The 24,871-nt window shown below is 46.7% G+C and overlaps 1 protein-coding gene across 1 annotated transcript in view; it reads right to left on the reverse strand.

Moving 5' to 3' along the window:
- The window catches only part of LOC120056511 (delta-sarcoglycan-like), an 80,796-nt gene that overhangs the window by 39,011 nt on the left and 16,914 nt on the right, over positions 1 to 24,871 (reverse strand). The window contains exons 2-3 of the mRNA XM_039004689.1: positions 1,934 to 2,035; positions 821 to 908 (exon numbers count right to left, since the gene is read on the reverse strand). Coding sequence (XP_038860617.1) covers positions 821 to 908; positions 1,934 to 2,035 — 190 coding nt within the window. The remainder of the gene's footprint in view (positions 1 to 820; positions 909 to 1,933; positions 2,036 to 24,871) is intronic.

Here is a 24,871-nt window from a genome sequence, read left to right on the forward strand (position 1 = left end):
TTGCCCTCCTGGTTTTGACCCTTTCCTATCCTGACTCTTAGCCCGCCTACCTGACCACTCTTCCTGCCCCTGACCCTGAGCCTGCCTGCCAACCTTTTCCATTTGCCCCTCTTCCGGATTATTGACCTCTGCCTACCCTGAACCTGAGCCTGCCTGCCGTCCGGTACCGTTGCCCCACCTCTGGTTTACTGACCCCTGCCTGCCTTGACCTGTCTATTGCCTGCCCCTGTTGGATTATTAAACCATTGTTAATTCGATGTTGTCTGCATCTGGGTCTTACCTTCATACCTGATATGATTTATGCAAAGAGACAATTACTGAACTATAACTACAGGCAAATATAACTAAGACAAACCAAAGCACACCAAAAAACACAGCCCCTACACCAAAACAAACTGTTATTTATAGTACAACAAACAGCAGAGTAAAACAACTAATTGACTCTGATGATCCTGAAATGGTTTCATGTAGTGGCGAGGAACAAGCGATCTGAGCAGAGGGCGACTGACACCGTCACACAGACAATTGCTTCTGCTTTGCTGTGTCTAGAGTGGAGTCTCTAGCATACTGTATTCCTCTTACTCACTCATCCATTATCTTCGCCAGATAATCAACAGCCAGAAGGCAAATGTCACTGCAGTTAACATGGGAGAAGTGTTTGGCTGTAGGTGTACATGGATTGAAATATCTGTTATTTTTGTGTCTGCTGAATAGAACTCTAGTTCAAGTACATGGATTTGCATTGCTGTGTACGGTGTCCATATTAGGACACACCCTCCATGGATGTGTGACTGTCTCCTGTTGTGTTGTATGATATTACCTGCAATAAGTTGTGTGACCAGCTGATTCTTTCCATTTAGGATATTGACGGACACATTTTTGGAGGATTGCAGGAACAGTGGGCTGCCCTATGGAGACAAAGCAGGTAAACAAACAATGCAATCGACAATACACAAACCCCCATTAGTGACCCTGGTGCTCAGCATGAGTGTGTAACTAGGACTGTATGTTTTATAGATCATTTCCATTTTCAACAGCCAATCTGGAATGCATATCACGTCTGAAGCCTGGATCTGTCTTACTTGCCAGAGTAATTTTTCATGCTTCAGTCAACTTCTTAATTAAAGATAGCAGCCAGCCTTTGTGTTGTGCTTAAAGTCGGCAAGATAATGCATCTCATGTATATTTGAGATAATATGATGTCCCTCCATGCTTATCAAGGTTCCTAAGCAACACAGTAAATAAGCAAAATATTGATATTCCTGAATTGACATATCACTTTAACAATGTGGTTCAGCACATGAGATTCAAATTAATAGGTTCCATGGGAATATTGTTCATATAGTATATTAGGCCCCTCATGAATTAATTGAAAGTGCATTTCTGGCCTTCAAGACTATTTGTCCTACTACAGTATCATGCATATACACTGTATGTGTCTATTGGACTGCAGTAACCTTGATCCCCATGCCCCCTCTCATCCCTGTTAATACAGTATACAAGGAATTAACAGTCTCTCTGTAAGGTCTCATTAATATCACCTACTCAGACGAGAGAGAGAGAGAGAGAGAGAGAGAGAGAGAGAGAGAGAGAGAGAGAGAGAGAGAGAGACTCCTTGCTTCGGGTGTTTTCTCTGTATCTCCCCTGGACTGGACAATTTATCTTCTCCCATTTTTCACCCCTATCAATAATTACTATTCCGCTCACCTCCACTGTGGCCGGCCTGCTCTCTCTCTCTTTGCTGGTGCGAGACAGATCAGATAAAGCCCCGCACATTATCAATCTATTCATCCAATGCATGCTCTGTGGTATTATTACTGCCAGGCAGAGTGTGAGTGAGCATCTATCGCTCCATCGCCTATGACATCACCTCTCTCTGATACTACTTTCCTTCGTAATTCTATGGTGGTGGAAGTGCAGTGGCAGTACTTACTGGTCTGGACTGAATTTCTTTGGCATACAGAGGTTGGAGAAACTCAGAGTCCCCCTCCAATTTCAGACCCTTCTCCGTTATTCTTAAATTGCCCATACCATCCTGTAGAGAAAGAGAGAAGGAATAGGATATGGTCAATATTTATTTGGGTATGAGTTGAGTTGATTCCATCTGTTGCTGATAAAACAAAGACATAAATATTCCATGTGTACATGGCTGTAACTACATATGAGGACACAGAGGTTTGTGCCTCGTACAAATTTTTTACACTGAACAAAAATATACACGCAACACGTAAAGTGTTTGTCCCATGTTTAATGTGCTGAAATTAAATATCCCAGAAATGTTCCATACGCACAACAAGCTTATTTCTCTCAAATTACATGCACAGATGTGTTTACATTCCTGTTAGTGAGCATTCCTCCTTTGCCAAGATAATCCATCCACCTGACAGGTGTGGCATATCAAGAAGCTAATTGAACAGCATGATCATTACACAGGTGCACCTTGTGCTGGAGACAACAAAAGGCCACTCTAAAATGTGCAGTTTTGTCACACAACACAATTTAGCTGCTTTAAGCTTAGCTGACAAGTAGCTCTTTTCTAAAAAATATTACATTTCTCCCTTGTGCTCACCAGAGATGTGGTGAATTGTAAACAAGTCTAGCTGTTAGGTCGCTAACTTATGTTTTGTTTTTTGTCAGCGCAACCTGTGATTTAAACTGGTATATGGAATGAGTTTGGCTGTGGATGTGTTCCGTGTGATGCTAGGATGATGACGTTTGCATTGATCTTTTACAATAAAAGGTGAAATTTATGAATTAAGTTGTCAAGACCTTTATTTCCCATCAGTACAAAACATTGTTTAGATGGTTTTCAGACAACAATACTGTTTAGATGGATTTGTTGAATCATACGGTTCCAATTACATATTTGAGATGGTACGCTGCAAGGACCACTCAACAATGATCAGAAATATTTGATTGTATGCAAAGGGTTAAAGAAGGATTTTTTTGTGTGCCATTCAGAGGGTGAATAGGCAAGACAAAATATTTAAGTGCCTTTGAACAGGGTATGGTAGTAGGTGCCAGGCACACCAGTATGTGTCAAGAACTGCAACCCTGCTGTATTTTTCATGGGTTGGGGGGGACGTTTCAAAAAAAGTTTTAGCTCTATTACTACATTTCTATGCTTCCCGAACTCAAACCCTAGTTACATCGCTGAATTTTTATGCAAAATGCACACATATAATTAATTCATCCTGTCGTGTCTTTGACTATGCCAGATTAATTGCTATGACATGCTATTCTATAAAATAATTTCTCCGTAATTAATATTACCTGATTGAACTAATCATGTAAATATTAATTAACTAGAGAGGGACACCACGAAAGAATATTTATAGAGCTGTTATCTTTCGAATAAACTCTTAAAGATTTAGTAATATTTTACTAAATAGCAGTCACATTAATCGTCATTATATTCAGTCTCATCTGAAAGTTGTAAGTCCTTGATTATCTGCAAGAATCCTGGCTAACAAGTTGAATCAGCAATACAAAATTGGGTTTAATTATTTATTTACTAAATACCTAACTAATCACACAGAATCACACATATACAATTAAATCATAACTTGATCACAAATTACGTCATACAGAAAACGTCCCTAGCGGGCGGAGTAGATATGGCAGCTTGTTACACAAAGAAAAGGGGCTGAGTCTTAGTGAAAGAGCGGGAGACTCGGAACAGGGCAAAAGCTGTGCTCTCGTAAATATAGTATCTTATGCATTCTAAATTACCGCCCATTTGAAGAAGAAAATGCAATACATATTTACTCTGAGCTGCGCTTCAGTAGGTTGGTGGTAGATGGAAGGCCGTATCGCCAACCCGAGTCCTCTGTCCTTTGGAGATGGTCTCTGGTAGTCACGGGAACACGTGTGTATTAGACGGGATACTTGGACTGTCCTTCCGAACCTGCGTTTAGCTGTTGCTAACTCAAAGGCTAGGAGATATCACTTCTGTAGTGAATACGAGTTCAAAGTTCATACCATTCACAATCAAAGTCCATGCTGATGTTGGCTTCATCTATAGTGATTATCTGAACCATTCTGACCCTGGATCGTCATCCTAGAGTACCCGGAACAGGAAGTTATCTTCTGGGAAAATGGCTTTTATAGTGGAGGGAGAGGGGTGTGTCTGAAAGGTTTATAACCCATTCCTCTTCACAGGGGCGGACCACTGTGAGCAGAGAAACTTATGAAAGCACAGATCTCTCATTTGGAAGCTAAAATTACATTTCATCTCTTCACAAATAATGTCATATTCAAACATTTGAATTAAACAACAATTCCATGTGAATCCGATACCTCTGACGTTTAGACTTTTCACAGTAGCGTTTATGTCATTCTATCATTGATGAGAATGTGTCAGAGGGCAACCGAACTGACATAATATACCTTAAGTACCACCGCATATGTACAGTTGGTTGGATTACCAGAATATAGTTCATTTCCCCCAACTTCTGATGTTACCCAGAATCTCTATGTTAACCCATGGGTTTCCTTATGTCACATCAGTTATAGTGGGGAGAGAGAAAAAGGGGGAAAGAGGTATTTATGACTGTCGTAAACCTACCCCCAACCCAACGTCATGACAATCCCATCCATACTTCTTTGGATGCAAACATTTTGATGTTGATCTTGATCTTGGCACCCGAGTGGCGCAGCGGTCTAAGGCACTGCATCTCAGCACAAGAGGCGTCACTACAGTCCCTGGTTTGAATCCAGGCTGAATCACATCCGGCCGTGATTGGGAGTTCCATAGGGCGGCGCACAATTGTCCCAGCGTCGTCTGCGTTTGGCCGGGGTAGGCCGTCATTATAAATAAGAATTTGTTCTTCACTGACCTGCCTAGTTAAATAAAGGATAATTGAATACAAAAAAAATAGATCAACAGAACTTTGACGATATAGGCATATATTGGCTAACTGCAGTACAGGTATAAATAACCCAATGACGGTCACTGAATAGTGGAACAGTGTTCACAAAACCCCTATCTGTTCCTGTGTGTTACTGAGTCATGTCAGACTAAAGGATATATTAAACAACAATGAAGTGAGCTTTGGAGACAAGAGAGGAGTTCACAGAGCGGCTTTGATTCCAACAAGTTTGACTTTGACCTTTTGCTTCCCCTGGTCAATAAATAAGCGTGGTGAATCACTGTGAAGATGAGTGCCTTGTCTGATAAGAGACAGGAGCTCTCTATCTCTTTCTATCCCTCCATGTGATCATGAGGAGAAACCGAGCCTCTTTGTTTTCCAACATCTTTGATCCTGAGGAGTTCTGAGGAGCATTCCCAAATGGAGATCAAGACTTGAGCAATCCTTCTGTATCTGAATGCTTTAAAACGCCTTCTCGCCTCTACCCAACACTTTCTACTTCCTCTATTAGAATTCTGTCAAGATAGTGAGAAGTTTAAAGTAAGTGAGACCTGAACGTGGCGTGAATATGTATCTCTTTCCTGTAGAACCATAGGAGATGATATTGCTGCTAAATGTAAGTACCGTAGACACTTTGAAGAAGATAATAGCCTATTTGACAACAAGTGATATATATTTTGCCACTCTGCAGTATTTCCCCCTTTGCTCCATAGGGGAAAGTGTCTTCATCATCAGATTCAACCACTGACTCACATTAAAGACGCTGATTCACTCTTTCCTGATTTTACTGTAATAATATGGACTCGTTACCCCCGTAGCTCTTCCATTTCATAAACTATCTGAATAGTTGAAAATATAATCACTTCTTCATCCTTCATCTCTCCCTCTGTTACAAAAACTCACATCCTCGGAGATAGAGCATCTGAGCTTTGCTGTAGCGACGGCACTGGGTAGGAACTCTGGGTAGGAAACTCAAATTCCACAGATTTTGTGAGGCTTGCATACCTCTCCCAAAAGAGCTCAATGTGAGAGTAACACAGCTAACAAAAAACGTCCACAGAACGAAAAGGGAGAGTTTTTCATCAGGTTTCCATTTGGTTTGCATGATATACTCCAAACGTTATTCCAATGCTTTAATGGGTAAGCAAAATGTTCAACAAATGTCCCCCTGGGGGGGATTGTTTTGGGACAAAACAGATGAAAGGTCTTAACACCCTGGACATCCCTTGGACAATTTGAAGTGAGAGAGCCATAATCCCTTACCTACTGTAGTGTTACGCCAACTACTTCTTCATGACTGTGTTAGCACCCTCTGTCTCTCTGTCTCTCTCCTTCCCTTTTCCTCTCTCTCCTCCCTCCTCTCTCTCTCTCTCCCACATTCCCCCTCTCTCAGCCCCCCCCCACCCCCTCTATCGCTCTCTTCTGAGTGAGTGGTATGGTGCGGAGTGTTGCGGTGCAGCCGGGGAGGACAGGCAGGACGCATGTCATGAATAATGCAGAGAGGCGTTCGTTGTCAGAGGGGCCCCATAACACTCAGGTGTGTCTTCTCCGCTCTCCTCTTTTTCCTCTACTCAACTCTCCTCTCCCCGCTCCACACTGCTCCGGTCTGTCGGAAGTCAACAAACCTCCACTTGCATGCCAGAGTTTATGCAGCATCAAGGAGTAAATTGATTTCCACTCGAAACACCCAGGCACGACTGTCACTGCTCAGGGAGCTTAATATTAATTGTGGGCCCGAGAATGTGGGATGTTGCTTGTGTGGCTTGTGTGTAGCTTGTATGTTTAGTATGTGTGTGCGTGCATGTGTGCATGCATGTGTGCATGCCTGCCTGCCTTTCTGCCTGTGTGGGTGTGTTTGCGACAGTGGACCTGGCTAAGATATAGATTTCATCTCTTGATGTGACTTTGAGGGACAGCGGTGAGCAAGCGGGAGCCGAGCATGCAGCCAAAACAACGGTGCTCCTTGTCAACAGCTTTTAAGGGTCTTTTCCGTCAAGCCGCTAGTTCTTATCTGCCATGCTGTCAAGAGGAGAGGACAACGCAGGAGCCCCAACACTCTTTTTTATAAGAATCCGGAGGTTGTCCGCCCCCTTAAGCTAAAGTATGCACATTCATCAATACAGGTGACCCACCCGCTGAACAGAGCCAAGCTGTGTGTGCAGCGCTTTGAGATCACTATGATTCATAATGTTAATATTGAGGGACCTCAGGGCTATTATCTAATGAGAACATAAACATGTAACTTATTCCCCCATCACTAGAATCAAGAACAAATAGTGGGATGATTAAAAACATTACCTTTGTGACTAACAGAGGAAATTATTGTATTGTACTGGGAGAGACAGTACCTCTCTGTTATAGCAATCTGCATGACAACATATTACTATCACTAATTAGAGATTCATTCCTTCCCTGTTAAATCAAAACAAACGTTTGATTCAATGCAATAATTCAACTCCTGAAAGATGATTCTACTCTCAGATAAAGCAAGATGTGAATCAAAATTTGAGAAAAATAACTTTTTGTCTTATGTCAAACTATGAGGGAGTCTGAAAATACAGACTGAGTGGGCAGGGAGCTAGTAGGCTGAGTAGATGGGGAGCTCACCTTGACTGACGCCTATGTCAAGCAACATGGACACAGTGAGCAGTATTGCAATGAGATTATATCAAACAAATGTGCTGATACACAAAGCAACTCAAACAACATTGAAATTGCATGCAACATCTAATCGTGTCATACATCACATTTATCCAACTGTTTGGTTATTGTAACAGGCAAAAAAAGTGCTGGCTGTATAATTTAGCTAGCTAGCCCAAATTGAATTGTCTATCAAGCTAGCTAGCTAGTTCATCTTGGAAAATTTCAGTTGAAACTTAATAGGGTGAGGTCTGGTACAGACAATGTTCATACAATGCCTTCAGAAAGTATTCACACCCCTTGACTTTTTCCACATTTTGTTGTGTTACAGACTTACTTTTAAATAGATTAACTTGAGGTTTTGTGTCACTGGCATACACACAATACCCCATAATGTCAAAGTGGAGTTCTATTTTTCGAAAATGTTGAAATGTAAACTCAGCAAAAAAAGAAACGTCCTCTCACTGTCAACTGCGCTTATTTTCAGCAAATTTAACATGTAAATATTTGTATGAACATAACAAGATTCAACAACTGAGACATAAACTGAACAAGTTCCACAGACATATGACTAACAGAAATGGAATAATGTGTCCCTGAACGAAGGGGGGTCAAAAGTAACAGTTAGTATCTGGTGTGGCCACCAGCTGCATTAAGTACTGCAGTGTATCTCTTCCTCATGGACTGCACAACATTTGCCAGTTCTTGCTGTGAGATGTTACCCCACTCTTCCACCAAGGCACCTGCAAGTTCCCGGACATTTCTGGGGGGAATGGCCCCTAGCCCTCACCCTCCGTTCCAACAGGTCCCAGATGTGCTCAATGGGATTGAGATCCGGGCTCTTCGCTGGCCTTGGCAGAACACTGACTTTCCTGTCTTGCAGGAAATCACGCAAAGAACGAGCAGTATGGCTGGTGGCATTGTCATGCTGGAGGGTCATGTCAGGATGAGTCTGCAGGAAGGGTACCACATGAGGGAGGAGGATGTCTTCCCTGTAACGCACAGCGTTGAGATTGCCTGCAATGACAACAAGCTCAGTCCGATGATACTGTGACACACCACCCCAGACCATGATGGACCCTCCACCTCCAAATCGATCCCGCTCCAGAGTACAGGCCTCGGTGTAACGCTCATTCCTTCGACAATAAACGTGAATCCGACCATCCCCCCTGGTGAGACAAAACCGTGACTCGTTAGTGAAGAGCACTTTTTGCCAGTCCTGTCTGGTCCAGCGACGGTGGGTTTGTGCCCATAGGCAACATTATTGCCGGTTATGTCTGGTGAGGACTTGCCTTACAACAGGCCTACAAGCCCTCAGTCCAGCCTCTCTCAGCCTATTGCGGACAGTCTGAGCACTGATGGAGGAATTGTGCGTTCCTGGTGTAACTCGGGCAGTTGTTGTTGCCATCCTGTACCAGTCCCGCAGGTGTGATGTTCGGATGTACCGATCCCGTGCAGGTGTTGTTACATGTGGTCTGCTACTGTGAGGACCATCATCTGTCCATTCTGTCTCCCTGTTGCGCTGTCTTAGGCGTCTCACAGCACGGACATTGCAGTTTATTGCCATGGCCACATATGCAGTCCTCATGCCTCCTTGCAGTATGCCTACGGCACGTTCACGCAGATGAGCGGGGACCCTGGGCATCTTTCTTTTAGTGTTTTTCAGAGTCAGTAGAAAGGCCTCTTTAGTGTCCTAAGTTTTCATAACTGTGACCTTAATTGCCTACCGTCTGTAAACTGTTAGTGTCTTAACGACAGTTCCACAGGTGCATGTTCATTCATTGTTTATGGTTCAATGAACAAGCATGGGAAACAGTGTTTAAACCCTTTACAATGAAGATCTGTGAAGTTATTTGGATTTTTACGAATTATCTTTGGAAGACAGGGTCCTGAAAAAGGGATGTTGCTGAGTTTAATACAAATGAAAAGCTGAAAAGTCTTGAGTCAATAAGTATTCAATCCATTTGTTATGTCAATCATAAATAAGTTCAGGAGTAAAAATGTGATTAACAAGTCACATATTAAGTTGCATGAACTCACTCTGTGTGCAATAATAGTGTTTAGCATGATTTTTGAATGACTACGTCATCTCTGCACCCGGTGCATACAAGTATTTGTAAGGTCCCTCAGTTGAGCAGTGAATTTCAAACACAAATTCAACCACAAAGACCAGGGAGGTAATTCCAATGCTTGCAAAGAAGGGCACCTATTGTTAGATGGGTTTAAGATAAAAAAGCAGACATTGAATATCCCTTTGAGCATGGGGAAGTTATTAATTACACTTTGGATGGGGTATCAATATACCAAGTCACTAAAACTGTCACGTTCCTGACCTGTTTTCTGTTGTTTTGTATGTGTTTAATTGGTCAGGGCGTGAGTTGGGGTGGGTAGTCTATGTTATGTGTTTTCTATGTTGGGTTAATGGTTTGCCTGGTATGGTTCTCAATTAGAGGCAGGTGTGTGTCGTTTCCTCTGATTGAGAGCCATATTAAGGTAGGTTGTTCTCACTGTTTGTTTGTGGGTGATTGTTCCTGTGTCTGTGTATACCACATGGGACTGTTTCGTTTGTTCGTTCATTTTAGGTAGTCTGTTCCTGTTCGTGCGTTCTTCGTCTATATGTAAGTTAGTTTGTTTCAGGTCTGTTGCCTTCGTTTATTGTTTTGTAGTGTGTTCTAGTGTTTTGTCAGTGTTTCGTCTGTTAAATAAATTCAGTATGTATTCATCACCCGCTGCGCCTTGGTCCGTTCAATCACCACAAGACGAACGTTACAGAATCACCCACCAAACCCGGATCAAGCAGCGGTTTAACGGGCAACAGCGACAGCAGCAGTGGTTCAAGGAGGAATGGACATGGGAGGAGATTCTGGACGGAGAAGGACCCTGGGCAGAGCCAGAGGAGTGTCGCCGCCCAAAAGCGGAGCTGGAGGCATCTAAAGCGGAGAGGCGGCATTATGAGGCGCTAGCAAGGCAGAGCGGCTGGAAGCCCGAGGGGCTCACCCAAACATTTCTTGGGGGGGGGGGGGCTAAAGGGTAGTGTGGCGAGGGCAGGTAGGAAACCTGCGCCCACTTCCCATGCTTACCGTGGAGAGCGAGAGTACGGGCAGACACCGTGTTACGCAGTAGAGCGCATGGTGTCTCCTGTACGTGTTCATAGCCCGGTGCGGGTTATTCCACCTCCCCGCACTAGCCGGGCTAGATTGAGCATTGAGCCAAGTGCCATGAAGCCGGCTCTACATATCTGGCCTCCAGTACGTCTCCTCGGGCCGGTGTACATGGCACCAGCCTTACGCATGGTGTCCCCGGTTCGCCAACACAGCCCAGTGCGGGTTATTCCACCTCCCCGCACTGGACGGGCTACGGGGAGCATTCAACCAGGTAAGGTTGGGCAGGCTCAGTGCTCAAGGGAGCCAGTACGCCTGCACGGTCCGGTATATCCGGCGCCACCTTCCCGCCCCAGCCCAGTACCTCCAGTTCCAGCACCCCGCACTCGCCTTATGGTGCGTGGCCCCAGCCCAGTACCACCAGTGCCTACACCACGCACCAGGCTTCCAGTGCGTCTCCAGAGCCCTGTTCCTCCTCCACGCACTCTCCCTGTGGTGCGTGTCTCCAGCCCAGTGCCTCCAGTTCCGGTACCACGCACCAGGCCTATAGTGCGCATCGAGAGTCCAGTGTGCCCTGTTCCTGCTCCCCGCACTAGCCTTGAGGTGCGTGTCTCCAGTCCGGTACCACCAGTTCCGGCACCACGCACCAGGCCTACTGTGCGCCTCAGCGGGTCAGAGTCGTCCGTCTGCCCAACGCCGCCTGCACTGCTCGTCTGTCCAGCGCCGTCTGAGCTGCCTGCCTGCCCAGTGCCGTCTGAACTGCCTGCACTGCTCGTCTGCTCAACGCCGCCTGCACTGCTCGTCTGTCCAGCGCCGTCTGAGCTGCCTGCCTGCCCAGCGCCGTCTGAACTGCCTGCGCTGCTCGTCTGCTCAACGCCGCCTGCACTGCTCGTCTGCCCAGCGCCGTCTGAGCCATCCTTCTGCCCAGCGCCGTCTGAGCCATCCGTCTGCCCAGCGCCGTCTGAGCCATCCGTCTGCCCAGCGCCATCTGAGCCATCTGTCTGCCCAGCGCCATCTGAGTCATCCGTCTGCCACGAGCCATTAGAGCCGCCCGTCTGTCCCGAGCCATTAGAGCCGTCCGTCAGCCAGGAGCCGCTAGAGCCGTCCGTCAGTCAGGAGCTGCCAGAGCCGCCAGCCAGTCAGGAGCTGCCAGAGCCGCCAGCCAGTCAGGAGCTGCCAGAGCCGCCAGCCAGTCAGGAGCTGCCAGAGACGCCAGCCAGTCAGGAGCTGCCAGAGCTGCCCTACAGTCATGAGCTGCCCTCCAGTCATGAGCTGCCCTCCAGTCATGAGCTGCCCTACAGTCATGAGCTGCCCTACAGTCATGAGCTGCCCTACAGTCATGAGCTGCCCTCCAGTCATGAGCTGCCACCCAGTCCGGAGCTGCCACCCAGTCCGGAGCTGCCACCCAGTCCGGAGCTGCCACCCAGTCCGGAGCTGCCACCCAGTCCGGAGCTGCCACCCAGTTCGGAGCTGCCATTCAGTCCGGAGCTGCCATTCAGTCCAGAGCTGCCATTCGTCCTGAGTTGTCCCTCTGTCCTGAGCTACCTCTTTGTCCTGCGCTACCTCTTTGTCCTGAGCTACCTTTCTGTCCTGAGTTGTCTCCTCTATTTTAGAGGGGCGTTGGTGAAGGTTCCTGGACCATGGTCGGGGGCGAGGGTCGCCACTCAAAGGACGCTAAGGAGGGGGACAAAGACAGTAGTGGAGTGGTGTCCTCGTCCACCGCCGGAGCCGCCACCGCGGACAGATGCCCACCCAGACCCTCCCCTTGAGTTTTAGGGGTGCGCCCGGAGTTCGCACCTTGAGGGGGGGGTTCTGTCACGTTCCTGACCTGTTTTCTGTTGTTTTGTATGTGTTTAATTGGTCAGGGCGTGAGTTGGGGTGGGTAGTCTATGTTATGTGTTTTCTATGTTGGGTTAATGGTTTGCCTGGTATGGTTCTCAATTAGAGGCAGGTGTGTGTCGTTTCCTCTGATTGAGAGCCATATTAAGGTAGGTTGTTCTCACTGTTTGTTTGTGGGTGATTGTTCCTGTGTCTGTGTATACCACATGGGACTGTTTCGTTTGTTCGTTCATTTTAGGTAGTCTGTTCCTGTTCGTGCGTTCTTCGTCTATATGTAAGTTCGTTTGTTTCAGGTCTGTTGCCTTCGTTTATTGTTTTGTAGTGTGTTCTAGTGTTTTGTCAGTGTTTCGTCTGTTAAATAAATTCAGTATGTATTCATCACCCGCTGCGCCTTGGTCCGTTCAATCACCACAAGACGAACGTTACAAAAACGATACAAGCGTCCTTCCTAACGCAGCTGTCGGAGAGGAAGGAAACCACTCAGGGATTTCACCATGAGGCCAATGGTGACTTTAAAATACTTAGAGAGTTTAATGGGTGTGATATTATAAAAGTGAGTACGGATTAACAGTGAAAAGAAGGAATCCTGTACCGAATAAAAATATTCCAAAACATGCATCCTGTTTGCAATAAGGCACTAAAGTAAAACTGAAAAATATGTGGCTGAGAAATTAACTTTTTGTTCTGAATATAAAGCGATACAATTGAGTAAAATCCAACACAACACATCACTGAGTACCACTCTTCATATTTTCAAGCATAGTTGTGGCTGCATCGTGTTATGGGTATGCTTGTCATCGGAAAGACTAGGGAGCATTTTAGGATAAGAAACAGAACAGAGCGAAGCACAAGCAAAATCCTAGAGGAAAACCTGGTTCAGTCTGCTTTCCAACAGACACTGGGAGACAAATTCACCTTTCAGCAGCACAATCACCTAAAACACAAGGCCAAATATTCAGTGCATTCGGGAACATACTCAAATCCTTCACTTTTTCCACATTGTGTTACATTACAGCCTTATTCTAAAATTGATTAAATTGTTTTTTTCCTTCATCAATACACACATAACACCCCATAATGACAATGTATTATTTTTGTTGTTGTAAATGTACAGTTCCAGTCAAAAGTTTGACACACCTTTCTTTCTTTGTACTATTTCTATATTATAGAATAATAGTGAAGACATCTGTAACGTCCTGACCAGAGTTCTTATGTGTTTTGCTTGTTTAGTGTTGGTCAGGACGTGAGCTGGGTGGGAATTCTATGTTGTGTGTCTAGTTAGTCTGTTTCTGTGTCCAGCCTAATATGGTTCTCAATCAGAGACAGCTGTCAATCGTTGTCCCTGATTGAGAATCATATATAGGTGGCTTGTTTTGTGTTGGGGATTGTGGGTGGTTGTTTCTTGTCTCTGTGTTTTGTCTGCACCAGATAGGACTGTTTCGGTTTGCCACATTTTGTTGTTTTATATCGTTGTAAGTGTTCACTGTTTTTTCGTTTAATTAAACATGTTGAGCACTGGCTACGCTGCGTGTTGGTCCGATCCCTGCTACACTCTCTCTTCTAGTGAAGAGAGGGAAGGCTGCCGTTACAGAACCACCCACCAAACTCGGACCAAGCAGCGTGAGTACGAGCAGCAGCGGCCCACTACACAGGAATCCTGGACATGGGAGGAAATTCTGGAGGGTAAAGGACACTGGGCTCACATTGGAGAATATCGCCGCTCTCGGGAAGAGATGGAGGCAGCTAAAGCCCAGGAGCGGTGGTATGAGGAGGCAGCACGGAAGCGTGGCTGGAAGCCCGTGAAGAAACCCCAAAAATTTCTTGGGGGGGAGGCTAAAGGGTAATGTGGCGAAGGTAGGTAGGAAACCTGCGCCCACTTCCCATGCTTACCGTGGAGAGCGGGAGTACGGGCAGACACCGTGTTATGCAGAAGAGCGCACGGTGTCTCCTGTACGTGTGCATAGCCCGGTGCGGGTTATTCCACCTCCCCGCACTGGCCGGGCTAGATTGAGCATTGAGCCAAGTGCCATGAAGCCGGCTCTACATATCTGGCCTCCAGTACGTCTCCTCGGGCCGGTGTACATGGCACCAACCTTACGCATGGTGTCCCCGGTTCGCCAACACAGCCCAGTGCGGGTTATTCCACCTCCCCGCACTGGACGGGCTACGGGGAGCATTCAACCAGGTAAGGTTGGGCAGGCTCGGTGCTCAAGGGAGCCAGTACGCCTGCACGGTCCGGTATATCCGGCGCCACCTTCCCGCCCCAGCCCAGTACCACCAGTGCCTACACCACGTACCAGGCTTCTAGTGCGTCTCCAGAACCCTGTTCCTCCTCCACGCACTCTCCCTGTGGTGCGTGTCTCCAGCCCAGTGCCTCCAATTCCGGCACCACGCATCAAGCCTCCTGTGCGTCTCCAGAGCCCTGTACGCACTGTTCCTTCTCCCCGCACTCGCCCTGAGGTGCGTGCCCTCAGCCCGGTACCACCAGTGCCGGTACCATGCACCAGGCCTATAGTGCGCTTTGAGAGTCCAGTGTGCCCTGTTCCTGCTCCCCGCACTAGCCTTGAGGTGCGTGTCTCCAGTCCGGTACCACCAGTTCCGGCACCACGCACCAGGCCTACTGTGCGCCTCAGCAGGTCAGAGTCGGCCGTCTGCCTAACGCCCCCTGCACTGCTCGTCTGCCCAGCACCGTCTGAGCCATCTGTCTGCCCAGCGCCATCTGAGCCATCTGTCTGCCCAGCGCCATCTGAGCCATCCGTCTGCCCAGCGCCATCTGAGCCATCTGTCTGCCCAGCGCCATCTGAGCCATCCGTCTGCCCAGCGCCATCTGAGCCATCCGTCTGCCCAGCGCCATCTGAGCCATCCGTCTGCCCAGCGCCATCTGAGCAGTCCGTCTGCCCGGAGCCGCCAGAGCCGTCCGTCAGTCAGGAGCCGCCAGAGCCGTCCGTCAATCAGGAGCCGCCAGAGCCGTCCGTCAGTCAGGAGCCGCCAGAGCCGTCCGTCAGTCAGGAGCCGCCAGAGCCGTCCGTCAGTCAGGAGCCGCCAGAGCCGTCCGTCAGTCAGGAGCCGCCAGAGCCGCCAGCCAGTCAGGAGCCGCCAGAGCCGCCAGCCAGTCAGGAGCCGCCAGAGCCGCCAGCCAGTCAGGAGCCGCCAGAGCCGCCAGCCAGTCAGGAGCCGCCAGAGCCGCCAGTCAGGAGCCGCCAGAGCCGCCAGCCAGTCAGGAGCCGCCAGAGCCGCCAGCCAGTTAGGAGCTGCCAGAGCCGCCTTCCAGTCATGAGCCGCCCTACAGTCATGAGCCGCCCTACAGTCATGAGCTGCCCTCCAGTCATGAGCTGCCCTCCAGTCATGAGCTGCCCTCCAGTCATGAGCTGCCCTCCAGTCATGAGCTGCCCTCCAGTCATGAGCTGCCTTCCAGTCATGAGCTGCCCTACAGTCATGAGCTGCCCTACAGTCATGAGCTGCCCTACAGTCATGAGCTGCCACTCAGTCCGGAGCTGCCACTCAGTCCGGAGCTGCCACTCAGTCCGGAGCTGCCATTCGTCCTGAGTTGCCCCTCTGTCCTGAGCTACCCCTCTGTCCTGAGCTACCTCCTAAATCATGTGGGGGCCTTGGGGAGGATTCTTAGGCCAAGGTCGTGGGCGAGGGTCGCCACTCAAAGGACGCTAAGGAGGGGGACAAAGACAGTGGTGGAGTGGTGTCCTCGTCCTGCGCCGGAGCCGCCACCGCGGACAGATGCCCACCCAGACCCTCCTCTTGAGTTTTAGGGGTGCGTTCGGAGTCCGCACCTCAGGAGGGGGGTACTGTAACGTCCTGACCAGAGTTCTTATGTGTTTTGCTTGTTTAGTGTTGGTCAGGACGTGAGCTGGGTGGGAATTCTATGTTGTGTGTCTAGTTAGTCTGTTTCTGTGTCCAGCCTAATATGGTTCTCAATCAGAGACAGCTGTCAATCGTTGTCCCTGATTGAGAATCAAATATAGGTGGCTTGTTTTGTGTTGGGGATTGTGGGTGGTTGTTTCTTGTCTCTGTGTTTTGTCTGCACCAGATAGGACTGTTTCGGTTTGCCACATTTTGTTGTTTTATATCGTTGTAAGTGTTCACTGTTTTTTCGTTTAATTAAACATGTTGAGCACTGGCTACGCTGCGTGTTGGTCCGATCCCTGCTACACTCTCTCTTCTAGTGAAGAGAGGGAAGGCTGCCGTTACAACATCACAACTATGAAATAACACACATGGAATCATGTAGTAACCAAAAAAGTGCTAAACAAATCAAAATATATTTGAGATTCTTCAAAGTAGCCACTCTTTTTCTTGATGACAGCTTTGCACACTCTTGGCATTCTCTCAACCAGCTTCATGAGTTAGTCACCTGGAATGCATTTCAATTAACAGGTGTGCTTTGTTCAAAGTTCATTTGTGGAATTTCTTTCCTCCTTAATGCGTTTGAGCAAATGAGTTTTGTTGTGACAAGGTACAGAAGATACCCCTATTTGGTAAAAGACCAAGTCCATATTATGTCAAGAACAGCTCAAATAAGCAAAGAGAAACAACCGTCCATCATTACTTTAAGACATTAAGGTCAGTCAATCCGGGAAAATTTCAAGAACTTTGAAAGTTTCTTCAAGTGCAGTTGCAAAAATCATCAAGCACTATGATGAAACTGGCTCTCATGAGGACCGCCACAGGAAAGGAAGACCCAGAGTTACCTCTGCTGCAGAGGATAAGTTCATTAGAGTTACCAGATCAGAAATTGCAACCAAAATAAATGCTTCACAGAGTTCAAGTAACAGACACATCTCAACATCAACTGTTCAGAGGAGACTGTGTGAATCAGGCCTTCATGGTCAAATTGCTGCAAAGAAACCCCCACTAAAGGACACCAATAAGAATAAGAGACTTGCTTGGGCCAAGAAATACGAGCAATTGACAAATCTGTCCTGCATCTGATGAGTCCAAATTTGAGATTTTTGGTTCCAACAACTTTGTCTTTTTGAGACGCAGAGTAGGTGAACGGATGATCCGTCTGGCCACTCTACAATAAAGGCCTTATGGGTAGAGTGCTGCAGAGATGGTTGTCCTTCTGGAAGGTTCTCACATCTCCACAGACAAACTCTGGAGCTCTGTCAGAGTGACCATTGGGCTTTTGGTCATCTCCCTGACCAAGGCCCTTCTCCCCCAATTGCTCTGTTTGGTGTTTCAGTTTTTTTAATTTTCAATACATTTGCAAAAATGTCTAAAAACCTGTTTTCACTTTGTCATTATGGTGCATTGTGTGTAGATTGATGAGGATTTTTTTCATTTAATCCATTTTAGAATAGGGCTGTAACGTAAGAAAATGTGCAAAAAGTCAAGGAGTCTGAATATTTTCCGAATGCGCTGGAGTTGATATCCAAGATCACATTGAATGTTCCTGAGCGGCCTAGTTCCAGTTTTGACTTAAATCGTCTTGAAAATCTATTGCAATACTTGATAATGTTTGTCTAGCAACTATCAATAACCAACTTCACAGAGCTTGAAGAATTTAAAAAAGTATAAATATTGTACAATCCAGGTGTGCAAAGCTCTTAGAGACTTACCGCAAAAGACTGATTCTAACATGTAATGACTCAGGGGTGTGAATAGATATTTCTGTATTTCATTTTCAGTCAATTCAATTTGTCATTATTGTGTATTGTCTGTAAAAAAAATATTTTTTAATCATTTCAGAATTCAGGCTGTAACACAACAAAATGTGGAATAAGTCAAGGGCTATGAATACGTTCATGATGCCAAAAAGTTTGTATGCATCAGTCGTTTGGCATGTCTTTTGATATCTGTCCCGTTTATTTAACCTGGCAAATAAACAGTGTGCCCACTACTGACCCTGATATAAGAGAGGGGGCTTCATTACTTTTCTCCAGCCTCCCATCTGCCACTCGTCACCATCAGCTGCTATAGATTTCCTATTAACTTCATATTCATCTGGGCCGCCCAACACAACCCTGGGCCGCCCAACACAACCCTGGGCCGCCCAACACAACCCTGAGCCGCCCAACACAACCCTGGGCCGCCCAACACAACCCTGGGCCGCCCAACACAACCCTGGGCCGCCCAACACAACCCTGGGCCGCCCAACACAACCCTGGGCCGCCCAACACAACCCTGGGCCGCCCAACACAACCCTGGGCCGCCCAACACAACCCTGAGCCGCCTATAGGAGTGCTGAATCGAGGCGTGCCGTGACATTGATTGTTATGTGAATAGTCAAACCGCTGTGCCAGAACATACTAGAGCCCCCTCCCCTACGGTTGCTGAGCTGTAATGGATGGCTCGTGATACAAGACCAAACAGTGCAATTAGCACCCCTTAATATCTAATCTCTCGCCACTAATTGTAAACAGTTAAAAAAAAATCATGAGCAGATATGAGAGAGGCTGAGAGAGGTTCTGGGAAGAGGCATTGACAGTCACGCTCAAGCCTTGACTGTGCGACAGCGCTCTCTCCGAGTTGAAGAGACACAGTTTGGACATTGATTGACTGGGATGTTGATGAAACGCAATGTCCTGGAATTGACCTGACCAAACCGCTAAAGCAGGGAGCAGTCGTCTTTCCACCACAACCTGCAAACTTTGTTCCCCTCCTAGACGACAGCAAAAACTAAAGTGCCCTCATTACTCTTTGTTTGCATTCATTCTGTTTTTTCCCAAGACACTTCAAATTAGGTCTTTGTCCTAGCCTCCTAGCCTCTCCCCCAGATCCATGCCACTAGATCAGGATTCCATAAAAACCTGCATGTAGAAATTTACGACACCCGGGCTTTATTGAATCTGACCAGGGAGATTGAATAGCCTTGTTTTCAAGGCACAACATCAAAGGGAAGTGCTGGCTTCAAGGTAATAGATTCTGCCACAGCAGAGTGGGGGAGGCTTTTTACTCCCCTACTGCAGAGACACTATATCCACTGGACAAAGGCAAGCGTCTTATTCACTCTCTGTCCTCCTCTTCAATATGACTGCTACGGTGCCCCCCCCCCCCCAGTCAAAACACTTCTTCTCTCTTTGTCATCCGCTGTCTAACACTTAACAAAAGGCCATTTTATTGAGTTATTCTACAGTACATTCCGTGGTATATGTTTCTATCGAGCTATGATATTTTGCACTGTCCTTGGACACAGTGATGTAAAATATAGCCAATAGCGCAGCAGGTTGTCCCATCTATTTTATCAGGGAGATGTCAATGACAATGTATCCTCCCTCTGGACTATAACATGTTCCTGCAGCTCTAGAGATAACCTTTTCATTCATTGGAGGTGACCTGTATTACGCTACGTCTGACTGGCTAGAGGTGTGTAGAGGAGAGGGGCTGGGGTAGTACAGGATTTCCAATACACTAGGTAGTGGTGGAGTGGGAAAGGGGAAGGGTCCCTCCCTCTGTCACAAGTTACTTCTTAGCTGGTATAGAGGTAGTTTTTTTTTTACCCCTGGGGGATTGTAAACCAATTGCAACCTTTACTCTCTCCCCTGATCAAGTCGAGTGAGAGATTCACAGGCCTTGGCATTACTTTAGTCAGGCCTATCACACTCCTTTATCCTGGCTTTAATGTTGATTTCACATGGAAGATGCCAAACATTTACCCTATTATACACTGTACACCATCCCCATCCAAACAGAGCATTTGTAAAGGAATTGTAATCTGTGTGACTGCATAGGTATTCATTGTTCCCCAAGGGTTATTGTGTTTCACCACAGGGTAGAAAGCACGTCAAAGACGGTATAGTATTTTTCAAAATGTTTTACATCATATACAGTAGAAGTGCTTTGTCTATTCTTTGTGGTATGAGTAAGAGTGAGTAAAGCCAATTTAATCCCAAAATATGTATTTGTGAGGAAGATTCTACAGCTTTTCATTTCAACTAGCCCATTGGGGTAGTACGTTGAATAGTACTGCATTCCCCTAATGTTATCTCCCATCCCCTGCAGATAGAGAGTCAGCCCTATATAATAGGGCAAGTTGTCAGAGTTATCTCCTGTCTACCTTTTGATCTCTACCTTCTGGTGCTTTTCTCTCCATGATAAAACCATGTTCTTCAGGCTATGCCACGTCAGAAGTGGCATCCTGTCTATCCACTGGGAATGTACAGTATTTTCAATGCTGTTTAAAGCTGAATTGGATAAGTAATATATTCATGTCTATTTTTCACATATTATTATTTTGAACACTCAAAACTGTGCAGTATGTCAGGTTTTTATGGAAAGACAGAGAAAGAAGTAGAGGAAGGGGTTTAAAGATCTGAAATACATTTCCCTTGTTTTGAAAACTTTTAGATTTGTCAACCATCTATACCTCCTGTTCTCTCGGGGCCCCTGTAATAAGCGTAAAAAGAGAAAAAAAGCCTTGCAAGTCAAGAAATAATTCCAAGTAATAACACTCTGATCTGTGAATGCTAGTATTGATATTCACAACAGATCAATTGGGAGAAAGCGTCTATCTGAGAAAATGTTTGGCATTGAGACAACGTGCAGCGTTTAGGGAGAAAAGGGCTTCATTCTATAGCTAGAGGACTCCTGATATCTCCAGGAGTGATAAGTATAATTTGTGTCTTTATCTGTTGTCTAGTACTGTCTATTTGCTAGCTAGGACCATCTACTTTAAGTGTTGCCTGTCTTCCCAGTAGCCTACTTGGTGTGTGAACTGCTGACTGCTCATAACTTGCAGATGATTGTTGACCCATCAACCAGGACCAAGGGGCAGGGCATTTGTGACTTGTTTTGGGAAGCAGTGGCTGTATTGGAGGGAGAGTAGCTACTCTCCTAGGCTATCAGCAATTAATACAGGGAAGTGTGCTCTTCACCTCGGCTTGGCAATTAGCAATTAGTGTTAGTACTTCAGTCTTCCCTGGTTTCTCAAGGAAACCTGTTGCCAGTTGTTCGAGGAAGGAAAGAGAAGAAGGCTACACACCACTCTCTCACTTGAGTATCTGACCTAGTTATTTTCTATACATGTTCACTCCTTTCTCTGTAGGCTTTACAGATGCTCCCCATCCCTTGGCAACCCTTCCAATTTAGTGTACCCTGCGCACACAACACATGTAGAATTCTGGGTCTCTGGCAGCGTTTGGAACTGCCGAACTGCGGTCAAAAATGCAGAGTTCATCACAGCCTATGCTTCACTTCAGTCCCTTGACTTTTTGCCCTTACGGAGACATGGAGAGTTCCTCAATGAGCTTGACCCCTTGATAAGCTAATTTCTTGTACTTGGCGACTTCAACCTCCCAATGTCTGCCTTCGATTCAGTTCTTTCAAACTCTCTCTTTCCCCTCCTCGCATCTTTTGACCTCACCCTTTCCCAATCCCCTCCAACTCACAAGGCATGCACTTCACTTGACCTCAAATTTACTAGAAGCTGTTAACCTACTAATCTCACTGCAACCCCCTTCCAGGTCTCTGATCATTACTTTGTTTCCTTTTCTACCTCCCTTTCCTCCAACCCTAACCACTCAGCCCCTACCCAGATGGTCATGCGCTGTCACAATCTTCTCTCTCTCTCCCACTACTCTTTCCTATTCTATCCAATCATCTCTCCCTTCTGTTAAATCCTTCGCCCTCGTGTCCTACTCACCCAGAACAACATTACGTCTTGACCTCTTTCTCCCCTCACTCTCCAGATGAAATCCTGCGACTAGTGAGTTCTGGCCGCCCCGACAACCTGCCCGCTCGACCCCCCCCCCCCCCCCCCCCCCCCCCTTCTCCAGACCATCTCTGGAGACCTTCTCCCATTCCTTACTTCTCTCATCAACTGATCCCTGACCAATTTCCTGAGTCGCTCCCCTCCTCAAGAAACCAACACTCGACACATCTGATGTCAAAAACTATAGACCTGTATCCCTTCTTTCTTTTCTTTCCAAAACACTTGAGCGTGCTGTCTCTGATCAACTCTCTTGTTATCTCTCTCAGAACGATCTTCTCGACTCTACCCAGTCAGGCTTCAAAGTCACTCAACCGAGACTGCTCTTGTCTGTGTCACAGAGGCTCTCTGCACTGCCAAAGCTGACTCTCTCCTCTGTTCTCATCCTCCTAGATCTATCCACTGCCTTCAACAACCTGAACCCTACAAGTGTCCTCCAGGGCTCGGTTCTAGGCCTTCTTCTCTCTATACACTCTCTATACACAAGTCACTCGGCTCCATCATATCCTCACATTCTCTCCTTTCATTGCTATGCAGATGACACGCAACTACTTTTCTCCTTTCCCCCCTTCTGACACCCAGGTGGCAACATGCGTCTCTGTGTGCCTGCCAGATATCTCAGCTTGGATGTCTGCCCACCACCTCAAGCTCAACCTTGACAAGATGGAGCTGCTCTTCCTCCCAGGAATGCCTGCCCGCTCAAAGACCTTTCCATCACAGTTGACAACTCCACAGTGTCACCCTCCCAGAGAGTAAAGAACCTTTATGTGACCCTGGACAACACCCTGTCGTTCTCTGCAAATATCAAAGCAGTGACTCGCTCCTGTAGGTTCATGCTCTACAACATCTGTAGAGTACGACCCTACCTCACACAGGAAGCGGTGCAGGTCCTAATCCAGGCACTCGTCTCCCACCTGGACTTCTGCAAATCACTATTGTCTGGGCTCTCCCGCTTGTCATCAAACCCCTGCAACTTATCCAGAATGCTGCAGCCTGCCTGGTTTTCAACCTTCCCAAGTTCTCCCATGTCACTCCGCTCCTCCGTACACTCCACTGGCTTCCAGTCAAAGCTCACCTCTACGACAAGACCATGGTGCTTGTCAGGGAACTGTCCCTCCCTGCTTTCAGGCTATGCTCAAACCCTATACCCCAACCCGAGCACTCCGTTCTGCCACCAAAGGTCTCTTGGCCCTCCCACACCTAAAAGAACATTCCTGAACCAACATTTGCACTTGCCCAATAAACTATGCTCCGGAGGGGAAGAGGCAGGTAGCCTACACACACACAGAGTGGCAAAGGTTTTAAGCTGGCAGGTAAGCAGACACTGGAATACATTTCTGTGTGACAGAGTGAGCGCTTTGCATAAGAACATAATATAGCGTTATTAACCGGTTACCATGCTTTTAAAATAAACACTTTAGTTCCCGGTTCTGATTCTGTTCCTCTGAAAAGAATATTTTACGGTTTTCGGTTATGTTCCCTGAACCAGTTCCAGCCCCTGGTTCTAAGTGAGTGTATAGTCCTGCTACTGCCCAAACCAGTGGCTACTCCAGAAGCACCATTAACAGGTTAAACTGCAGTACTATGGGTCATCCAGCAGCTACCACAGAAACACCACTGAGGGGTTAAACTGCAGTACTATGACCATCCAGGGGCTACTACACAAACACCACTGACAGGTTAATCTGCAGTACTATGAGTCATCCAGGGTCTACTACACAAACACCACTGACCGGTTAAACTGCAGTACTATGACCATCCAGGGGCTACTACACAAACACCACTGAGGGGTTAAACTGCAGTACTATGAGTCATCCAGGGGCTACTACAGAAACACCACTGACAGGTTAAACTGCAGTACTATGAGTCATCCAGGGGCTACTACACAAACACCACTGACCGGTTAAACTGCAGTACTATGACCATCCAGGGGCTACTACACAAACACCACTGAGGGGTTAAACTGCAGTACTATGAGTCATCCAGGGGCTACTACACAAACACCACTGACCGGTTAAACTGCAGTACAATGAGTCATCCTCAGGGAAAGAACACTAGTGTCTTTGATCTCCATTTTTAAGAGACAATGACCTCCCTTTCTCTTTAAACTCCTATTTTCCCCTGCCTTTTCGTGTCACATGATCTATCTGCAGGTACAAACACATTCCACTCTAAACAAAGGAATGGTGGTTATTTCTATGTACATTTAAGTCTGTTCAAAGGGAGACCAAGGATGATGTAAGACCTCTAAGGGGTCCATGACACAATGAAGGAAGGAGACTGAAAGCATGCAGCACCTTTACAATATATTATTTGTATGATTCTTTAAAGTGTCGAGTCATGGGAGAGAAAGTGGTGTAAGGGGATGCTCTCCTAATATGGACAATGTTGTGGAAAAGTCACTTGTGTATGTAGGCCTACAATCCACCCCTCACACTTTCAAACACAATCCAATTCCAGCCCATTCTCCAATCTACTCTTCATTTTGTAAATTAATTACATCTGAATGGTGGAAAAACAAGCTGCCTATTTCTCCATGCTCTCTGTCTTTGACCTTTCCATGCTGTTTCTGTGTAGTGAGGCTTAATTGTCCAGAGCGAGAGCCAGCCAGTCAGCGGCCCACACATCATCGACAGAGTGAGAATTAAATAGGCAGTGAATCCAGCAATCTGGAGGCTGCATGGGAGATAATGGGTTGTTTCAAAGCGAAGTGGACAAATTCATGTAGGACAGAGACTGGTCTTCACGGGAAAACTATT

This window comes from Salvelinus namaycush, chromosome 12 (genome assembly GCF_016432855.1).
Source record: "Salvelinus namaycush isolate Seneca chromosome 12, SaNama_1.0, whole genome shotgun sequence".
In the NCBI taxonomy this organism is placed as follows: Eukaryota; Metazoa; Chordata; class Actinopteri; order Salmoniformes; family Salmonidae; genus Salvelinus; species Salvelinus namaycush.